General features: G+C 39.6%; 1 protein-coding gene across 3 annotated transcripts in view; it reads left to right on the top strand.

Annotated features, from left to right (window-relative positions):
- The window catches only part of tln2a (talin 2a), an 82,138-nt gene that overhangs the window by 37,805 nt on the left and 23,763 nt on the right, over window positions 1-20,570 (top strand). For all 3 annotated transcript variants that reach the window (XM_016680264.1, XM_016680265.1, XM_007569257.2), the window contains 20 exons: window positions 3,631-3,802; window positions 5,018-5,115; window positions 5,716-5,845; window positions 6,334-6,486; window positions 7,238-7,380; window positions 7,655-7,782; window positions 7,931-7,994; window positions 8,087-8,191; window positions 9,716-9,871; window positions 11,294-11,395; window positions 11,781-11,857; window positions 13,042-13,222; window positions 13,368-13,481; window positions 13,596-13,704; window positions 14,247-14,455; window positions 15,093-15,191; window positions 15,415-15,582; window positions 16,372-16,506; window positions 16,697-16,856; window positions 18,786-18,952. In XM_016680264.1, coding sequence (XP_016535750.1) covers window positions 3,667-3,802; window positions 5,018-5,115; window positions 5,716-5,845; window positions 6,334-6,486; window positions 7,238-7,380; window positions 7,655-7,782; window positions 7,931-7,994; window positions 8,087-8,191; window positions 9,716-9,871; window positions 11,294-11,395; window positions 11,781-11,857; window positions 13,042-13,222; window positions 13,368-13,481; window positions 13,596-13,704; window positions 14,247-14,455; window positions 15,093-15,191; window positions 15,415-15,582; window positions 16,372-16,506; window positions 16,697-16,856; window positions 18,786-18,952 — 2,634 coding nt within the window. In that variant the 5' untranslated portion in view covers window positions 3,631-3,666. The remainder of the gene's footprint in view (window positions 1-3,630; window positions 3,803-5,017; window positions 5,116-5,715; window positions 5,846-6,333; window positions 6,487-7,237; window positions 7,381-7,654; window positions 7,783-7,930; window positions 7,995-8,086; window positions 8,192-9,715; window positions 9,872-11,293; window positions 11,396-11,780; window positions 11,858-13,041; window positions 13,223-13,367; window positions 13,482-13,595; window positions 13,705-14,246; window positions 14,456-15,092; window positions 15,192-15,414; window positions 15,583-16,371; window positions 16,507-16,696; window positions 16,857-18,785; window positions 18,953-20,570) is intronic.

The following is a 20,570-nucleotide window of genomic DNA, read 5'->3' as shown; positions in this document are numbered from 1 at the left end:
GTCACAGAAGGAATTTGTAAATATGTTAGCTGCCTAATGAGTTGGCTTTAGCTGGCTTAGTTTTTTGGGGGGATTTGGAACAACATTTGATCTTAGAAAATGTCTTATCACAAGGAAGGAAAAATCAATGATAAGATGCTTTAGTGGTAATCTGCTTTTGATGGAGACTTTGCTTTGTCTTGATGCGCAAGGGAGAGATTTGCTTTCAATTGTTTTTGTAATGGCTTTATTGGAGCTTCTTTTGCTCAATCAACCCTCGGATTTAGGAGTAGAAAATATCAAGAAAGGCGGAAAAAAAAAACGGATGAAAGCTTAATGTCTCATCGGTCATGTTTGACTGTGAGACAAACCAGACATTGTTGTAAACATATTTGTATGCGGTGAAGTAAAGTGTTATTTGCCAAGGAATCACATCTAGAGCTTCAGATTGGTTTAAGGGAAGAATAAATAAACCATGGTGTGTAACATAGCCAATTTCCATACTGAGCCTAAAGCTTAAGAGGATTATATTTGAACCAATTACATTTATTGTTTTGACTCTCCCCCTCCTTTTTTAATATAAAATGGTTTCTAGATTTACCTACTTCTGAAATTACTCTAAAAATCCTGCCAATAATGTGTAAATACTATGCTTATTTCAGTTGATACCAGAAATGTAGAAAACTGGTCTGCAGATATTACAAGTGTTTATTTCGCTTGCTGGACTCCGGATTGTTTTTAGAATCGATTTAGATTTAAATCAACATGAAATGCATATTTAAGCACATAGAGACAACATTTCCAGGGGGCAGTAGGCAAATTCAGATGTAATATTTTTCACAACAAATAACGTCTTTTATTTTCAGTGTACATTTCTGTAGCTGGATGCTAAAGCATGTGGTTTTATTTCTGCCATGTAATCCCGTAAAGACAAGCAGAAGTCATCACATCACTCGGGGAACGTTTATAATAATGGCTAATCGTTAATTCCAAAGGAACATCAATAACATAAACTACTGCAATGATCACCGTCACTATTACTGATGGATCAGTGATTCTGCCAGTGATTGAAACGGATTGCTTGATCTGCTTTGATAGGGAAACCACAGGTGAAACAAAAAACCTTATTCATTAAATGCATAAAGTTGACATACACGTTCTAAAATGCATAGGTTAAGATTGATTAGATGCTTAAAACTAAGATCATAATCAGTATAAAATAAGAACACAAAAAAGTAGTTGGAAAATGGCTTATGAGACAAGCTGCTACTTTTCTAACTTCCTATGGCTCGCTGTACTGCACTTTTATCACTGGGTTGAATGTAAATGAAGAAGCCAAAGCTTCAAAGATTTAGTTAATCTGGAAACCTGTTGTCCTTCTCATCAGTCTGTCATCCTTCCTTCATGCATCAGCAAAGGGAAGTCAGTCAAACTTAACATTTTAAGACCAAATGTAAAGTAATTTTGACATATTATAGCTGTAATGCTGCTTACTGTCAGCTAAAATTGTAACGACCCTTTTCACCTCTTATGGTTGTTGGATTTACCTAACTCTTATGTAGAGTTTCTGTTGAGTTGGATTGTCTACACAATGTGTTAATCTATTCATCTCCTCATTATAATTACTTATTAATAATTTAGCTGATTTACATCACTGAAAGTCATAGGTAGAACAAAGTGGGGCATTTCTTAAACGTACAGTACACAGGTTGGTCTGTTTTATTCTTTTCTTATTTGCACACATGGATGATCAGATGATATTTGCAGTAAAGGGTTTCCATTGACTAAATTCTCAAAGAAGAAAAAAAAATAAAAGAAACGTACCTAACAGGTAAATGAACGGTTTTTATGTCTGTGCCTATTGAGGGGCATCAATAAGCCGTTAACTGCTTTATCACCCTCCTCTTCATTCTTCTGTCGTTGCTTTGTGTCTGTATGTTCTCCAGCTGTTTGCCTCCTGTGTGCTTATGCTGCAGCTATTGCACTGAAAGAAAAGGAAAATTAATTATAGATGTAACTCTATTATAGCTTGTTTGCAGAAGGAAAAAAAAATACAGAGGAGAAGGCAGACAATTCAGCCGCTAGTAAGTAGCCAAATCAATTTAGCTTTGTGGAGAAAGGATATGTAATAATAAAGGACAAATATTTATGCCAATGAACTGCACTTACCCACTGACAGTTTTTACATGGTCAGTGTTCTAGTGTTTTCTACGAAGAGATTTGTTTAGTTAGATTAAATCATCACAGGGGTTATGGTTATAACAGGTGTTAGAATAATGTGATAGAAAAGCGGTCGGTTCTTGTATTAAGGTGGCGGGCAAAATCTTCTGCACCCATAGGTAAAACTCTCTTGTAAACATAAATAATCCGAAGAGTTGGGGTTTTCTTGAAGTCCGAATGGGAAATTTCACAATTTTATTTCTGTCTCTAAAAGATAAAAATGGCAAAAAGCGTACAGAGCGCCATGAAGGCTTGTTTGTCCGGCTCATCCTAACGAGATCTATTTCAGAGTTCAGGGCACGTCAGAGACGTCATGGTGGGGAATTTTTATTGTTGGCAGCTTGAAGGCGCTGTTGGCAGCTACAGTTCAGAGAAGCTGCTCTTCGCCTGAAGCTCAACAATGTGCAACAGTTGGTTTGTGAACTCTCAAATCAGACACGACACCTTTACTTTGGCCCTGCTACAATTTATTTATTTTCCATCTCCTCAAATGCTGAAGTGCTTCCATGTTTTTCCGTTGGCGAATTATGAATGATGACTTTCTGAAACTCTTGTATATCGTTCAATCCTCTGCCAACGAGCCAAATGGGTTTGAAGTAATGCCTTGCTGTGTTTGCCGGTGTCGGCCGCAGCAGCAGATACGTGCGAACATGGCCAGCCGCTCGAACACCTTCGATCCTGTGTGTGAGCAGATCTCACATAGGAACCAGATTCTGAGCGTCTGGGTCAGGGTCACGAACAAACGGACCGGAGGAGAGGTCGCATACGAACGTCAGCCGCGATCTGACCCGACCTCTGACCTCCCTGTCTCACAGCGGCTCTCTGTTCCCGTTGGTGTCTCACAGGATGTCCTCTGTTGGAGATGGCACAATCCTCTTTTGTTGCCCTTTCTCCATTTAGTTTGTCATCATAGCAGCTCCAAGTCTAAATATACTAACTAAATAATTGGATTGAATTTAAACTTTGTTTAAGCAACGGATTAAGGAAAAGACTGAGGAGAAATATCTCCAGGTTTCTAGTTACTTTGCACAGTTTGCTGCTTTACCAACTCCGATCATTGAGTCGTGTCTTTTGTCCCTATCGGGGACCAGATGGGCCGTCTCCCGAAAGTGATAAATTTGTTGTCGGCTCTTTTATCTTATGAAGCATAACAATGGGCCCTCTGTGCACAAATTAGCACTTTCATAAACTTTAATTGTTTATGACAGTGGAAGTGAGGGATAGAGCTTCTGTTCAGTAGATGGCCCAAATTTATGCAGATAAAGTAAGGCAACGTTTTCTAGTAGAAAAATAAGAAACCCAGCTTTTTGGTTGAGTAAACTTTGAAAGCACCTTTAAGATAATGGCGCATCTCTGAAAAGTCTGTCTCGTTTGGTTCAGTTGGTAAGTTTGCCTGTCTAATAAGCTCCACTTCGTCTTCTTTATGCCCAGGTGTAGCCGCAGTTCCTGCCAACGCTGCCGGTCAAGATGGTGGTGTTGTCGCTCAAAATCTGCGTGCGACAATGCAACGTCGTGAAGACGATGCAGTTTGAGCCCTCCACAGCTGTTTATGATGCCTGCAGGATTATCAGAGAGAGGGTCCCCGAGGCTCAGACTGGACAGGGTGAGCCTCTCAACGACACTGGAATCTGCAGCATCAGCTAAGAAACGACAAAACTCTGGAGAAAACTCTGGAGAGTTCAAAAAAATGGAAAAAAAAAAAAAAAAGCCAACATTTATGCATTGTCTTGCAAAAGTATTCCTATCCTCTTCCACATTTTGTCACGTTACAACAACAGATTTCTGTTTTGACTGTTTATATTAATTTTTTTTTTATACGTTAGCAAAACACAAACTGGTGCATGATTGTAGAAATAAAAGGGTGCATTGTGTCCAAAAATCAGCTGCAGTTACAGCTTTAAGTCAGCACACCTGGTCCCACATGTTTGCACTGTCCTCCACATGGCTTGTTCCAAAGTTTAAACGTGAATTTTTATGGGTTTCCTTCAACAGAACAATACATTTCTACTAAATGCTCCAGAGTACTGGAGCACATGCACTGTAGTTTTTGTCATTGGATTTTTCAACCTGAAGTGTGACTTTCTACTCTAGTTGATTAATTATTAATAAAGTGACCTATAAAGGCAATTGGCTGCATTGGATTTTATTTAGGGGTGTGAAAGTAAAGAAGACTGAATTTAAATATAGATATTCTTTTTTTATTTAGTAAAAACTTTCATAAGCTGTTACTTTCTTTCTATTACACAGTTATGCGAACACCACATTGAAGTTTGTGAGAAATGTGGAAGGGGGGTGAATATTTTTGGAAACTTTTCTAAAAAATCTTCTGTGATATTTTTAGGAACACTGATTTTTTTTTATTTTTTATTTTTTTTACAGATATTCTTAAATTTCTTCCTTTTACTAAGTTTAATCTAATTCTGCGTTTGTACATTGTACAATAGATAAACAGTTTTTCCTTTTATGAGTTTGGCTGTAAAATCTGAAATTCTTTCCACAACATCCTGGACCACATGTTGGAGCCTCATCAATCGTAGCTTTCCATCTTTTCATGTCATGTCAGACTTATTTGTTCCACATGGCTCCACTCAAGTCATCATTCACTCCTTTATGTTTGCAAATGTTTTAGACTCGGGATCTCTGTTCCAACAAACTTTTAATTTAGAAATTCCTTGAAAATGCCATTATCTCCTCGAAACCTGAGCAAATGTTGTGCCTGATGTTGACCTTTATTCTCTGTGCTCAAGATGTTTTCTGATGTTCTTTCTTTTTTGATAAACATCGTCTAAACCTCTGATGTTTATCCTCACTGCTTCAGCTTCAGATTACGGCCTCTTCCTGTCTGATGAAGACCCCCGGAAAGGGATCTGGTTGGAGTCTGGAAGGACACTGGACTATTACATGCTCCGTAACGGGGTAAACACATCAGTCTGTTTAACCCGCACCCACATGGGGCGAAGCTGCAATCACGGCATGAATGTTTGCTTTGAACATAGAGCAAAGCTTAAGGGAACTCTTAAATGAAAATTATGAGACCACAACGACACACACTAGGCACACACAGTTATCTTGCTACCTTTGTGTGAGTCACACACCAGACACGGATGTGTGAATAACGTGGACGAACTCATCAGCAGTCTGTCAGTTAATGCCTGGCTGTAGCTGTGCCACTCTTAAATTGGTTCCCCTCTTCAAATTCACCAAAGGCAGCCCAGGTAGGAGGCATGACTGTGACCGTTTATTGTGAACCAAATCTCAGCCCATTGTTGTGACTGGAAGGGGAACGGCAGGCCGTGATAGACAGCCGTTAAATAAGGTTTTCAGGCTTCTGTTCTTCCTTCCCTGCATGCGACCTGGTTGCAAATGATCATTTCCTCAGCGGAAACATTCGCTTTGTCTCTCCGTTTCTCTCCTTCTGAAGTGAAACCTACAGATTCACCTCTTCTGGTTTTGATTATTATTATTATTATTATTATTATTATTTCCATCTATGTTTTCCCTCTTGTGTTTGAGCAGGATATTCTTGAATACAAGAAGAAGCAGAGGCCCCAGAAAATCAAAATGTTGGACGGAGCCGTTAAAACAATCATGGTGGATGACTCAAAAACAGTGGGCGAGCTGCTTGTGACTATTTGCAGCAGAATAGGTACATCGTAATCATCCGATCTGCATTCTTTCTCCTTTTTTTTTTTTTTTTTTCCAGCAGAATGTACTGTAAAATTAGATATTGCAGTCGAACAGCATTGATTTTGCTTGGAGTAAAAAGTAGTCCAAACTGTTTTTATTGCTTTTGTTGGTGCAGTTTTTTTTTGCACATCCATAAAATAAAATATATATATTTATATCTGTGGCTTGCCCCCACTCTCATGCTTATGTAGTTTTCAGGTGAAAATGCTGCAGTTATCAAATGTGAAATTTAAAAGAAAAATTAAAATAATTTCATTTTTGTTACCTTTTCTTAGTTATGTGCAACTTCGCTTTGGTTAGCGAGTATTGAACCTGTTTTTGCTCTTTTGTAGCGTGACAGTACTTTTGCAAATGACGCTCATTGCATCTTAAGATTTTTATTTAGGTCTGTGAAACAAAACCACTGGACCTTTATCTAAAATAAATATTTTTTACTCTTGATCTCAGGCATCACAAACTATGAGGAGTACTCTCTGATCCAGGAGACGGTGGAGGAAAAGAAGGAGGACGGGACGGGTACGCTGAAGAAGGACAGGACGCTGCTGCGAGACGAGAGGAAGATGGAGAAGCTGAAAGCCAAACTGCACACGGATGATGACTGTAAGTTTAAGAAAAAGTAAGGAGAGCATTTTAACTGACCTGGAAAGTTTCCCAACCTAAATGAAGTGGATCTCTTGCACAATGCACACATATGAGAAAATGTCAGCTGCTTATAAAGAATGAAGCTGGACTTCTTGTCTCTTGAAGACGTTTCACCTTTCATCCAAACAGTTTCTTCGGTTCTGAACACAGGCTAGGAGTGTCGTCTAAATTGTACTTGAGTCACTGGGACTGCCTTCTACTCGGTTTCATATTTGTGTCGTCATTCAAGTAAGAAATAACTGAGTTGTTTTGGTCACATCTTAAGAAACGGCTGGCTGTAAAACCGCTAAGAGAGAGGAGTCATGGCTGCAGTGTAGGTGTTAGAAAGATGACGACTTTCTGCGTCCACCACCCTTAGCTGGAATATGGGAGCTCTACATCTAAAGTTCCTACTACCATTTGAATTTGAAAAGTTTTCCCATAAGGATGTGTTCAACCTTGCACACAAGCTGTCACTTCTTCTCATAAACATTCACTGATCTCATATATGTGGTGAAATGAACCTGTGATTTCCACTCCAATTAGAGTTTTGTAAACTGACTTTAATGTTGTGAGAAGCATGGCAGCGATTTGTTTCCCATGACGTTTTCTGTACATTTTTGCTTCACAGTGTGAGGTAACAAAGGACAACACATTATTTAAATCTAGTGCAATGACAACAGCTCAAGCAAATTAAATCGGTTCACTTCATTTAATGTTGTGTTTTTAGTGAACTGGCTGGACCACAGCAGGACGTTTAGAGAGCAGGGCGTGGACGAGAGCGAGACTCTCCTGCTCAGACGCAAGTTCTTCTACTCGGACCAGAACGTTGACTCCAGAGACCCGGTCCAACTCAACCTGCTTTACGTACAGGTGAAGTGTTTAGGATGTATTTAATGTCCTTTGCTGTAAGAGACTGGCAAAAGAGTGATTTCTTTTTTCTCTTTTCTTTTTTTTTTTTTGTTAAAAAAGGTCCACCAATTCTTTAATTTTTATTTTTTTGATCAAAATGATTATTCCTGGAAAATAAATAAATACATATATGCTTTTATGTTATAAAGTCACAAAAATATGTATGCAAGTAATTTTGGGACAGCAGAGCACTAAATAAAATTAACAAAAAAAATATTATTTATGGCTGTTGCAGGCACGAGATGACATCCTGAATGGTTCCCACCCAGTATCTTTTGACAAAGCCTGTGAGTTTGGAGGCATCCAGGCCCAGATCCAGTTCGGACCTCACATAGAGCACAAACACAAGCCTGGATTCTTAGAGTGAGTATTTGACTTCATTTTGTGATTTACATGAGGATTCAAGATAAAAATAAAATGCTTAGAATTTTTTTAAAGATTGTGGAGAAACTGTATAACTCATCTTTGCTGCATTAATTACATCCTCTAATGTTTTTACTTTCTTTCAAAGTCTGAAAGAGTTCTTGCCCAAAGAGTACATAAAGCAACGAGGAGCTGAGAAGAAAATATTTCAGGTGTGTGAATTTCATCCTCGTTTTCAGTTTTCCTTTTATCTCAACAATGTCGTATAAGCAATAAATTCCTCTAAACAAAATTAAACCTGCAGGAACACAAAAACTGCGGCGAAATGACAGAGATCGAAGCAAAAGTGAAGTATGTCAAACTGGCACGGTCTTTGCGGACCTACGGCGTCTCCTTCTTCCTCGTCAAGGTGAGTCTGCAGTTTTGCACAAAATTCAGTGTTTTATGCTAAAAGATTCTGACGAGCTGCACGAAATACTATGAAATTGAAGCACAGAGTAAGAGAAGAAGTCGGTTGCAGGCAGTTCGTGGTGGTGCTGGAAGGAAACTACTGCTGTCTGTGCAGCAGAGGAGGTTTCAGAGTGAATACAGAGCGGTTGGAATGACTGACAGGTAGCAGGGCACAATGTGCAGGAATATGTTCATTAGACTGGCATCAGAATCCAAGTGAATCCAGCAGATTTCTACTACTATGCATAAAGACGATATTCTGCATTACATCACTTCAAATCTTTCTATTAGCTGAAATCTATTTTTTAAATCTTTTTGACTGTATTACTCTTACACAAATCAATATTTCACACAAAGAAGTTGTTTTTATCTCATCGTCAGATAGTTTGATCTCTAGAAATGAATTACAACGAGTAGGTATGAAGAATGAAATCACTTCCAACAGTAGAGCACATGTCACAGTTTCTGCTCTGCATTTGTATTCCTCCTAAAAATGCCACGGAAATCTAAAAGTGTCCTTAAACGTCTTGGTCCTCCACATGAATTCCCCTTGAACAGTTCAGCTCGGTATTTCCTTTTGTCTTTGAGTCTCTGGATCTTGAGTTTAATCCGGTGGAGCAGAAACGTCTCTGAAACAGCCCTGGAAAACTTCAGCCTGGCGGCTTCTTAACCTTTGACTCTCAGAGGCCCGCGGAGAGTTTACGGTCCCTGCAGGACTTCTGCACACCTCACCTCTTGGCCCTCACGTCACAGCCCATCACATTCCCTCGGTCCGCTCCCACTGGCTTCGCTTCCACAAGAGGCCTTTGCTCTTTTCTACACTGAAAACACAAAAGAGGGTGTTTTCGAGAGGGTGTTTGCAATATGATATTGAAAGCTAAGAGAATTCAGGAAGAGATTTCAATAAGCTGATCTAAAGATAAGGACACACTTTTTAAAAAAAATGTATTTATTTATTTTTACTAATTGAGGCGGTTTCTAATATTTCTTTGCTGCTTAGACTGATGTAAAGTTGTGCCACCAGGAAATAAATATGAAAACTAAATCAGTCTAAGTTGATTTTTGTTTTTTTGCTTGAATTTCTGTCCCGTTTTCTGTCTGTAATCTGTCAACTAAACCTCATAAAGGTCTTTCGAACTTGTAATGGTTTAAATTGACTCTTTGTATTCATGACTCTTTAAATTCACTCAAACGATGTACATTCATTGTTGTCAAGAATGAAGTCGTTTCCATGATTGTGTGCCATAAAATTCCTGGGTTGAAACAGATGTTACTGCTTTTATGTCATGTTATAAATTTTAGCAACTGCATTTTGGATCTTTTACTTACTTTATTGATAAAATTGAACAGAAATTAATACATCCTCATACATCAACTTCACTCTGTTCTAATTTGCCAAGAGTCATCTCTTTGTAATGCTTGAGGCTTAAATGTTCTCTATTGATGTGTTTGGCTGAATTAAAGTCTCTCTTTTTTATTACAGGAAAAGATGAAGAGCAAGAACAAGCTGGTGCCTCGGCTCCTGGGCATCACCAAGGAGTCGGTGATGAGAGTGGACGAGAAGACCAAAGATGTGGTTCAGGAATGGCCTCTCACTACGGTGAAGAGGTGGGCCGCGTCGCCCAAGAGCTTTACGCTGGTAAGACCGGCACACGCCCACCTTCTGTCCAGAGGCAGAAAGAGAAAAGCTGCACACACTATGGTACACATTTATCGCATAAATACTTTTTATAAGTCTGGAAAAGTAGTTAAATTATCTCTGTTATTTTCCAAGTCTGGATAAGAACTGGAAAAAAGAATGGAGTCTGGAAAAGGTTTGAGTTTCTACACTGCGACATATCGGGCAATCTGGAGGTAGATCTGAAATTATTTGACCTTGTTTTATATTTAGCTGACCTCTTTCAATAATTGATTTCCACATCAAAAATAAAGTTTGATCCATCTCATTATTTGCAGATAAATTCACACACACACACACACACACGCACACACACGCACACACACCCCCACACACACACACACACACACACACACAAAATATGGAATTTTGAAGGTAGTTCATATTGTAGACCTTCATACAAATCTTTGGGATATTTTGTTTACAAAATAAGGTTTCAAAGATCACAAATTGGCTTAGAGGAGTATTTATTGAAAATCCAGTCTGGCTTTAGTACTTTAGATTGTAGTATGATGAACTAAATAGCGTGCAGTTACCAAAACCCAAAATTAAAATGGTACCTGCTGAATCGGATACTGTCTTGTTTTGCGATTTGTGAATCTTATTCATCAAAGTAAAGATTTTGTGCTCAAAAGCCCAGAGGATTATAAAGAAAACTGATGGAAATATGTTTAACTTCTAACTTAATATTGTAAATAAAAATAAAAAAAAAAATAAAAAAAACCTTATGAACCCTGATTCTGACTTTTCTGCCTTTGAGATTTTTTTTTTTTTACTTTTATGCTGTGTATTGCTCACCTTCTCATTCGTCTCCTTCAGTCCTCTGAACAAACTCTTTTCTCTTTGCTGCCAATAACTCTCCTTTGTGTCAGCACTCAGAGGTCCAGCCACTAAACACACAGCTTTAGTCTTGTAGGTGTGTTGGATCTCTGTTGCAGCTCGATTAACACAGCCTGTTGTGTGAAGGCTAATTTGCTGGAGTGCTTTTAACCATTTAGGCTGTCTGTATTGGTGTCACTGATTTAGAGGTTGTTTAGCTTCTCTCTATTTACCCTTTTGAATATTTTTATTTTTATTCTTTTTGTGGAAAGGTGCTAAAAATAAATGGAAGCTGCAGCCAAATCTTTCCTCATGGAAGCAGTTAGTTTTCCTGCATTAAGGTTTACCTCCAGAACGGCTCTCGGGTTAATCTGACTCTCTGCTGCAGCTTCATATCAGCCAACACAATGTGCGGTGCTCATCTGAGTCGAGCCGTCTCCATGGATTCACTTTAATCCTCCCAGAAAATCCTCAGCCTGTATACCGTACACGCTCTGCTTTCGGCTACTCCTTTTACAATTACGCACAAATCGGATGTTTCACTCTGCGGATGCATTTCTGCAGGACTTTGGGGAGTACCAGGAGAGCTACTACTCAGTGCAGACCACCGAAGGGGAACAGATCTCCCAGCTCATCGCCGGTTATATTGATATCATCCTCAAAAAGGTGAGACATTCATCACAGGAGACCCCCTAATCCTGATGTTTCAGTATTCTCCTGAGAGCTACGTGTTTTCGGCTTTGCGGGTGATTGATGGAGACCGTGCCGCTCCGTCATGCCGCTGCAGTTAAATGAAAAGTAGCAGAGGAAGGCTGGCATCCTGTGGTGCTGGTATACAGCAGGAGCTCATTTCTTAAGCCTGAAATGTAACTATTTAAGTAAAATCGGAAATGTATATCTGGGTATCTGAATGTGTGATTTATTTTGTTTTTAAGACAAGTTGATTTGATCTCATCTTCATGATTTGCTGTCCTCCTTCCAACTGAACAGGGCTTAACTAAACCACAGTCTGATTTCCTGCTTTTCTGCTGTGTTTGCTTCTCTCCTGCAGAAGCAAAGCAAGGACCGCTTTGGATTGGAGGGTGATGAGGAGTCAACCATGCTGGAGGAATCGGTTTCCCCTAAAAAGTAATGGAAATCAGACCTTTTTGGTTCATGTTGGAAGCTTGGCTTGAAACTTGCCGTTTCTTTATCTATGCATTTTGTTGACTGATTTGAACAAAACGAAAAAACAAAGAATCGCTTTACTGTATTCTCTTTTTAAAACATACATGTCCCAGTTTGAAGAGGAACATTATGATGATGATGTTGAACACATAACCAGTACATAACAAAGCTATGCACACATCACTCAAACAAGCCACTACAACAGCTTTAACATCCATCTATCTACCTGGACGACATTTTGACACAGAGAACACATGCCTGGCATTTTTCATCCTTCTGTGGGAGGAACGTTGCCTCATTTAGCCTGAGGTGAAACTGTGTTTCTGTCCATTCTCAGCTGATAGTTTTCTTGCTTTCAGCTTTTTTTTGCAACATTTATACTTTTATGCACATTTTTTCCCCCCATCTCTGTGCTGATGCCAAAGGCAACATTCTGTAATACTGCAGAAACATTGCACACCCAACTTTGCAAGTCTGTTCTGCAGCAAAACAAACAAGCCTTTGTTTGCTGAAGGTGGAAAGATTTTTCCCTGTCGGTCTTTATTGTGTTTAAGGTCTTTGTGGCTAATGTGTAAAATCCAAACTAGCTCAGTGGGATGACGAACGTGTCCAGTTAAAAACATAATTCTAGAACAATCCATTTTGATGGTTTGCTTCTTTCAGAAAATGGTTTTAAAGGATTTAACTTGCAGAATTATTCATACTAAACAAGTGTTTGCCCGTTTTATTCCATTACGACCAGAAGCTTTATGTATCATCATGGGATTTTATGTGGTAGATAAACACAAGGCAGCTCATAAAATGTGAAATGGAAGTTAAATGGTGCATAGTCTCTCAAAATTGAACACATTAAAATCTAACAAATGTGCCTGGATTTGTATTGAGACTTCTAACTTTGAAAGCATTTGGCTGTGATGGACTCCATTAAAAGAGAAATCAGTTAGTCAATATATGTGTCATTTATTCTTAGTGTAGCTTATAAATGTAACTTTGTGGTTGTTACATGAAATTTGTGAGAAAGTCTGAGTAACATTTTTGCATGGCACTTCAAAAAAACATTGCTATACAAGCATCGGCCTTCGACGTCATTATGCTGCACGGCTGTCTGACTCGGTCCTGAGGATGCTCTTGTTGTACTCTTGCAGATCCACAATACTTCAGCAGCAGTTTAACCGTGTGGGTCAGGTGAACCAAAGCTCCGTGGCGTTGCCGGGGGTGATCCGCTCTGGCTCCATTGGCACCGAGTCGCTCAGCATGGGCACCATGCCGTCCCCTCAGCAGCAGATCACCATGGGTCAGATGCACCGTGGCCACATGCCTCCACTGGTACGACATTAGATGCTGTGTTGTGTCTAAAAGCGCTTAACTGATTTTTGTTTTTGTTTACATTTCATTTCTCATTATTAGTTTGCAATATGCCACCTCAGGAGACTGAAAGCTAATTAACTTATCATGAATTGCTTGTATGCAGAGTTCAGCGCAGCAGGCTCTGATGGGAACCATCAACACCAGCATGCAAGCTGTTCAAAAAGCCCAAATAGACCTGGGAGAGGTTGACGACCTCCCACCGCTGGGGCAGGACATGGTAGAGTCACGCTCTCACACCCAAAGGAGCATTAAGTGTTTATTCACAGCAGCGACGAAACCTGCTGAATGAGCTCACTTCCCAAAAAAAAAATGTCTGCCATCTCCGCTTTAGGCTTCCAAAGTGTGGATCCAGAACAAGATGGACGAATCGAAACACGAGATCCACTCGCAGGTTGACGCCATCACTGCAGGAACAGCTTCTGTTGTGAACCTCACAGCCGGTCAGCGCTTCTTGACTCAACAGAAATCATATTGGCTTTTTTTGTTGTTGTTTTTTGACTGTATCTCTAGCATTTTTTCTGAAATCTTTTTTTTTTTTTTTTTTTTTTTTAGGAAGTGCAATTTTTTGTTAAAAGCAATGTCTGTCAACAGGCTTAACCCACATTTTTTACTAGTGCGTTTAAGGCATGGTGTGCTCTGTAGTAAAAATTATTTCATGGTGTGCTCTGCAGTTAAAATTATTTGGCCAGTTTGTTTGGGTAAAGTAGAACTTTTCCATCAGGCTGCTGTTTGTTAGAAGCCATGTAAAATCTAATAGTTCCCTCATATCCTGCTGTGGTTTGGAGAATGTGGGAGAAAGTGGCCTGGGAGCCTGCAAATCACTCCATCTCTGATTTTTTTTTTTTTTTTTGCACTTTTTTTCCCCTCATATCTTTTGTCAACTGTAAGTTTGTACAAGGTCTCGCACAAACTCCCGACAAGTAAACGATTTTGCGCTTTCTTTTACATTTACCTCGTGTTGTCTTCCCGTATTTCCTCCCAGGTGATCCCACTGACACAGACTACACCGCTGTGGGCTGTGCCATCACCACCATTTCCTCCAACCTGACGGAAATGTCGAAGGGCGTGAAGCTGCTGGCCGCGCTGATGGAGGACGACGTGGGAGGAGGCAACGACCTGATGAAGGCTGCCAGGACGCTCGCAGGCGCCGTGTCCGACCTCCTGAAGGCCGTGGAGCCGACCTCCGGAGAGGTGAGAGATGGCATCCCAAACTTTCAGACTTGGATTGGGTTTCTTCTCTTCACTCGTACTTGTAATCTATCCTCTTCACGTCTTCATTAAAAGCACATTATCAGACTGGTGCTGTTTAATTTGCGGGAAACAGGCATCCCTTCTGATTTGAATTCAAGCAGCAAAACAGACTCCTCATCTGTTGTATTTCAGACCTGATGTCAAACAGCCAGCTAAAGGCTAATTAAATTTGTCGCCAAGCAGCTGCATCCCGAGACGACTCGTCTTCTCTTAATAATTCTGTCTCTCTGCTGGTCCAAATCCTAACCCAATTATATAAACATCCTCTTCTGCTTGCCTCCAGCTAACTGAAAATGTCCAGGGTGATCAAAATAAAGATTCAAGACCTCTTTAAATCATCAGTCCTGGAGCTGGTTTGAAATTACTGCAGGGGACAAATACTCGTTTTGCATTTTGATGCTTTTATCAAAGCCTGTTTGTGCATGTTTTAATCTTCAGTATTTGTCTTTCAGACAATTTTTAAAGCCACAAATGGTGAAATAAATGACAGTGATACTATTACAAACCAGGGTAGTAGAAGAGATTTAAATGCGACTCCAGGTGCTGATTGATCTTTTTTCTGTTTGTGTGACTTTAGACCAGACAAACGGTGCTGACCGCTGCAGGTAGCATCGGTCAGGCCAGTGGAGACCTCCTGCGACAGATCGGAGAGAATGAGACAGACGAGAGGTTCCAGGTAACTCATCAGCTTTCGTTTTATCATTCTGCTATAGATGTATTATGAATGTGAAGAGAGAAAAAAGTTTATCAATGCACATATTATTTTCACCGATGTAGCTGAACACGATGCATGAAAAGTAAAAAAAAAAAAAGTGGTTTTTTTTCTGCTTTACAAGAACATTTTCTAAAAGTGCTTGTGCAAATATTTGGTGATCTCTTACTTTTATCTGTGATGGCAGGACATCTTGATGAATTTGGCCAAAGCGGTGGCCAACGCGGCGGCCATGTTGGTGCTGAAGGCCAAGAACGTCGCCCAGGTTGCAGAGGACACGGTCCTGCAGAATCGGGTCATCGCTGCCGCCACACAGTGCGCCCTGTCCACCTCCCAACTTGTGGCTTGTGCAAAGGTACAAAAATGAACATTTTACAAACAGACCTCAATAAGTCAGAACATTATCTGTAAGTTAATTTGTTTTAGTAATTTGATTTTAAAAATGATGTAGATTCAGTATTTGGTGATTTTCTGTGTTTAAAATATGTTTTATTGGTGTTGTGTAACTTTTCAGAGAAGCTGTATCTTGGGTTTTTATTAGCTGTAATGAATATCTGTGGTTAGCGAATTTACATTAAATGTGTCATTTTCTGGAATGAAATACTGAAATAAATTGGATTTCAAAGCTGTTCTAATTTAATGAGAAGCACATTTATACTAACATTACATAATATTAATAAACTCTGGGCAATTAAGTGAATTAAAGAAAACGAGCATGTTTAACTGTTGGAGATCTTTGTATTTGTTTATTTTTTTGAAAAATGAGTGTATGATGGTGCAGTTAAACACTGTGTGCTCTCATCATTTTGCTCCTTGCTAATCATACGGCCCACATGTGTGTAATCAGTGTAACTGCACTGCTGGCTTTGAGTCGGAACAGTTTCATTTATTAGCTGCAGTGTGCTGAGATTATCCCTGTCCAATCATTTTTTTCTCCTTTTGGATCGTTGATTAGTTTCACTTTATGCTGAAAAAGTGGATCAAGATGATTTGAGTGTTCGATTAACATTAAAACGAGGATTTTCGACGTTTTAACAAGAGGAAAGTGATCCACTCGGTGATGATAATTTGTCCGCTGCTGGTGACAGAAGCTAAATATTTCTCAGTGACAGCTTTAATACTTTTAACCCTTTGGTTGTCTCAGGTGGTGAGTCCGACCATCAGCTCTCCGGTTTGTCAGGAGCAGTTGATTGAAGCCGGGAAACTGGTGGACCGCTCGGTGGAGAGCTGTGTCCAGGCCTGCCTCTCAGCCACGGAGGACGGGGAGCTGCTTAAACAGGTCAGCTTGATTCACCGACTGATATACAACAAATCTGTCGTTTTTACCTTTTTTTTTTCTTTTATTTCCTGAGGATTAGTTCTAATGTTAACATTACAGGTTACAATGGAGCACCTTTGTTTAATCGAACAGGAAGTTTGATTTGTTTAAAAAATACCAGAACTGGTGACGCTGGTCTTGTTTCCTGCAGGTGAGCGCAGCAGCAAGCATCGTGAGTCAGGCGCTGGCAGATCTTCTGCAACATGTCCGTCAGTACACCGCCAGGGGAGAGCCAATCGGGCGCTACGACCAGGCCACAGACACCATCATGACCGTCACGGAGAGCATCTTCACCTCCATGGGAGACGCAGGTGAGCCTGAAACAGTCATAAACCAGCAGCAAGATGCTGTAAAATAAACTAAAACTGTGCACATTTCATGTGTAAAATTATTCCCTGTTTTTTTTTTTTTACATACACATGAAAAATGAAGCCAAACTGGTCAGGCCATAGGGGGCGACGCGTGACTCAGCGGTAGAGCGAACGCACCATTTGGAGAGGTTACAGTACCCAAAAAAAATAAAAAATGATACAGTTAGGCTATGTGTGGGAAATATATGTCTGAGTTCTGAGTATAATTTCTGATATATATTTTTTTTTAATTAATGCAGCAATTATTATTATTTTTTAATTCTTGCTGGGGAAAAAAAAATCTTCAAACACAATACTCCTATTTTCAATGCTCTTCACAGGGAAAGGTGCTTCTTTTAGATGCATTTGATCCATAAATATGCATAAACATCTTTATTTTTCCCACATGGATTCTCTGTATTAACTGAAAGATTTTGATTGTTTAATCTATGTCTGTGTACATTCAGAAGATTCACCAAGTTTTCCACTAAGAAAGGGCCATCTGAGCTCTTGGTTAGTAGTTTCTGAAGATGCCTTGTTGTGGCTGTAGTCCCATCCCGGCCCGTCTTCTCCTCAGCTTTGCTGACACAGTGATGTGTTTGAAGTGACTGCTGTCAGCTGAAAGCACAGAGAAAAGCTGACAGTCATGTTAACAAGTCTGACAGTAGAAAAGGACCAGAGGGAAGGAAGAAGATGCACAAAGAATGTTGTTGGCCTGGAGGTCAAACAAGGAAACGGATCGACCCAATAAGAGAAGTGGGATATCTGATATCTGCTGCAGACTGTCGGATTGAAACCACCTCCTCCGTCCCGCCTGATGGTGAAAGAGAGAGACGGCAACTTTAAAAGATTACAGCAGACTGGAACTTTTTGATACTTTAATTATTTACTTCTGCTTAGGTTCTATAGAGAACCTATGTGGAACTGTGAAGGCTAGATTAAGGGACACGAGATCCAACAGTAGAGATGAACTGGAGGCCGCTGCTAAGCAACCTGGACTTCCTCTAAACCTCAGCCGAACTGCAGACTGGTTGCTTCCACGTCAGGCCGCATCGGAGCAGTGATTCATGCAAAACGAGCCCCTGGGAACCGTCAGGCGCATCTTTAGTACATTATATAGAGACCGTTTTCTGTAGGACAATTTTTCTGTATTAAAATACGTGTTTTTATTGGTCTTGTGTGAAGTCGGAGAAACAGCGTTTTGGTTTTCATTTGCTACAAACTAGATTTATCAAACTCACTCTGGCAAAAAAAAAAAAAAAAAAATCACTGTTTGTAATAACTCAGTATAAGTGCCACTTTTATAATTGAATTGCCGAAATAAATGTGCTTTTTAATGACATTCAAATCAATTTAGATGTTCCAGTGGTTTAGTGGATTTGTTGTAAATTAGATTGTTTTCAGCTACAAATTTGACTATATTAATTATAATAGAACTATAATGAATATCTCTGCATTTTGTACCTCAAAAAGTCTCCTGCTACATGTAGCTGATTAACAGGAGCCATGGTGGCAACAGAAAGGCCTTAAAAAAAAAACAAAGAAGATGGTTTTAGACTTTTGTTAGACAGTGACTCAATGCATAATGTGTCCAGTGTTGTCAGTTGTTTGTGGTCAGCTATGTGTAAAGTTTTGAAGCAGGCACAAACAAAAGGAAACGGTTGTGAAAGTGCAGGAAGACATCAGAACACTCAGATAGCCCAAGAAAACGTAGTCATTGGAAAAGGGAGGGATTGGGCCCAGGAAAACTGGATTCAGATTCAGAAAACTTAACATTAAACATTAACGCTTCAGTTTAAGAAACTGGTACTGTGTGGTTGTTGTGATCACATCTTCTGCACTCAGTCTCTTTCCTCATCTCCATTCATGTTTGTCTGTGTCGCCATGCAGGAGAGATGGTTCGGCAGGCTCGGGTTTTGGCTCAGGCTACCTCAGACCTGGTGAATGCCATGAGGTCCGACGCTGAGGTCGAGGTGGACGTGGACAACTCCAAGAAGCTGCTGGCAGCCGCCAAACTGCTGGCAGACGCCACTGCAAGGATGGTGGAGGCAGCAAAGGTGAGCAGACAGTTACGTCTTGTTTTTTGTGGCAAGTAGATGTAACGTTAAAATAGATGGAACAAATGCAGGGGGGAAAAAAAGTATGTTTTGTGACTTCAGATTGTTTTAAAAATCATGAACTGAAATGGTTATTTATTGATGTGTGTCCACTTCAGAAATGTCTCGAGGTTGAAACGCTTTTCTACGGCTTTCATTCTACATTGCAGAATGTTTTCAAGGCCATCTTAGCGACTAATAGGTTGATGACAGGGGTGGCATTTTTCAAAACCGGGGAAACGGCTGCTCTCTGCTTATCTGGTGACCTTTTCTAAGACAGCAGGGAAAAAAAACGCAGAACCAGGAGCCACAGCGGTAATGTGGTGTGAAAAATGGGACACGTAGGTGCAGAAGTCTGCTTTGTCCTGTTGGTGGCTTCTCAGTTTCTTGATAAAAGATGACATTTAAAACATCTGCAGGTTCAAAATCAAAGCATTGTATAAAAAGACTTTTTTTTTAACATTTATTTATGAATTTGTTTGTTTTGCTTGGCAGCTTTCATTTGTTTTCCTCATTTTTCAGGTCTGGATGGATATAGAAAAATATCCATTTGAATTTTTTATATATTTTTTTTGCTTCCACCTTTTTAACTACAGGACAAAAGTCTATTAATGCCTACTTGTCACATTATTTCATATTGATTTGACATGCTTTATCTTTGATCTACTCATCTGTATTTATATTTCAATCTATTGACTTTTACATTAAGGCTCAATACTTTTTTTGGTGGAACCTACAGTCAAGCGTTCAATATTGTTCAAGAAGATTCAAGCTTAATTATTTTTCCCCACATAACCAAGATGTGCAAAAGTTTGCATTAAAATCAAATCTTTGAAAGTGTGGATATTTATCATGAAATATGGTGGGTCTGGTTGCCATGCAGTGTCAGATTTTGCTGCTCAAACCACATATGTTCCCATTTATTATTTCCAATGAAAATGTGACAGCATATGTAAATAAAATCATCATTATTCTACTTAGCTATTATTGTCTCTTCATAAACGAATGTTAACCTTTGCAGAGGCAGACTTTTTGCTGGGAAATGGCACTTTGCTGTATATAGACATTTTAGCACTGAATTATTGATAAAAAGCAATAATTCGGTGTTCAGTCAATACAGAAATAAGCTGAGTCAGTACAGGATTTTTGTCACTCTGCTTTTTATTACATCTCATATTTTTAGAGCAGCGAGTTTAAAAGTAAAAGAAGTGTTTCCTCAGACTTGTCTCCCTCGCTGCTCCATCCATCTGCTCTCTCCCCACATCAGTCTCATTATCTGTCGACAGGATTGCTCGCCGATATTAATAACGCTCCTCTTCCTCCACGGAAATGAAATGATGCCCTCCAGCTGGTTTGCAGAGTTTGATGCCAGATTTCCCACCATCACAGCTGTATATTTAGTTGTGTTAATGAAGGCCGAGGCCCACAATTGATTTGGCAACTAATTATTAATTTGATTCACTTCATTAATTTCTCTGTGTTGGCTTTTAAAAATTGTCAGGCCAAGATATGCTGTATTCACTTTTAGCAGACATGTAGTTTTGCAAGGTTTTTTTTTTTTTTTTTTTTTCCAATCAGG

This window comes from Poecilia formosa, unplaced genomic scaffold (genome assembly GCF_000485575.1).
Source record: "Poecilia formosa unplaced genomic scaffold, Poecilia_formosa-5.1.2 Scaffold238, whole genome shotgun sequence".
Classification (NCBI taxonomy): Eukaryota; Metazoa; Chordata; class Actinopteri; order Cyprinodontiformes; family Poeciliidae; genus Poecilia; species Poecilia formosa.
Note: the sequence above shows the minus strand (reverse complement) of the source record. Positions and strands in the feature narration are given on the sequence as shown.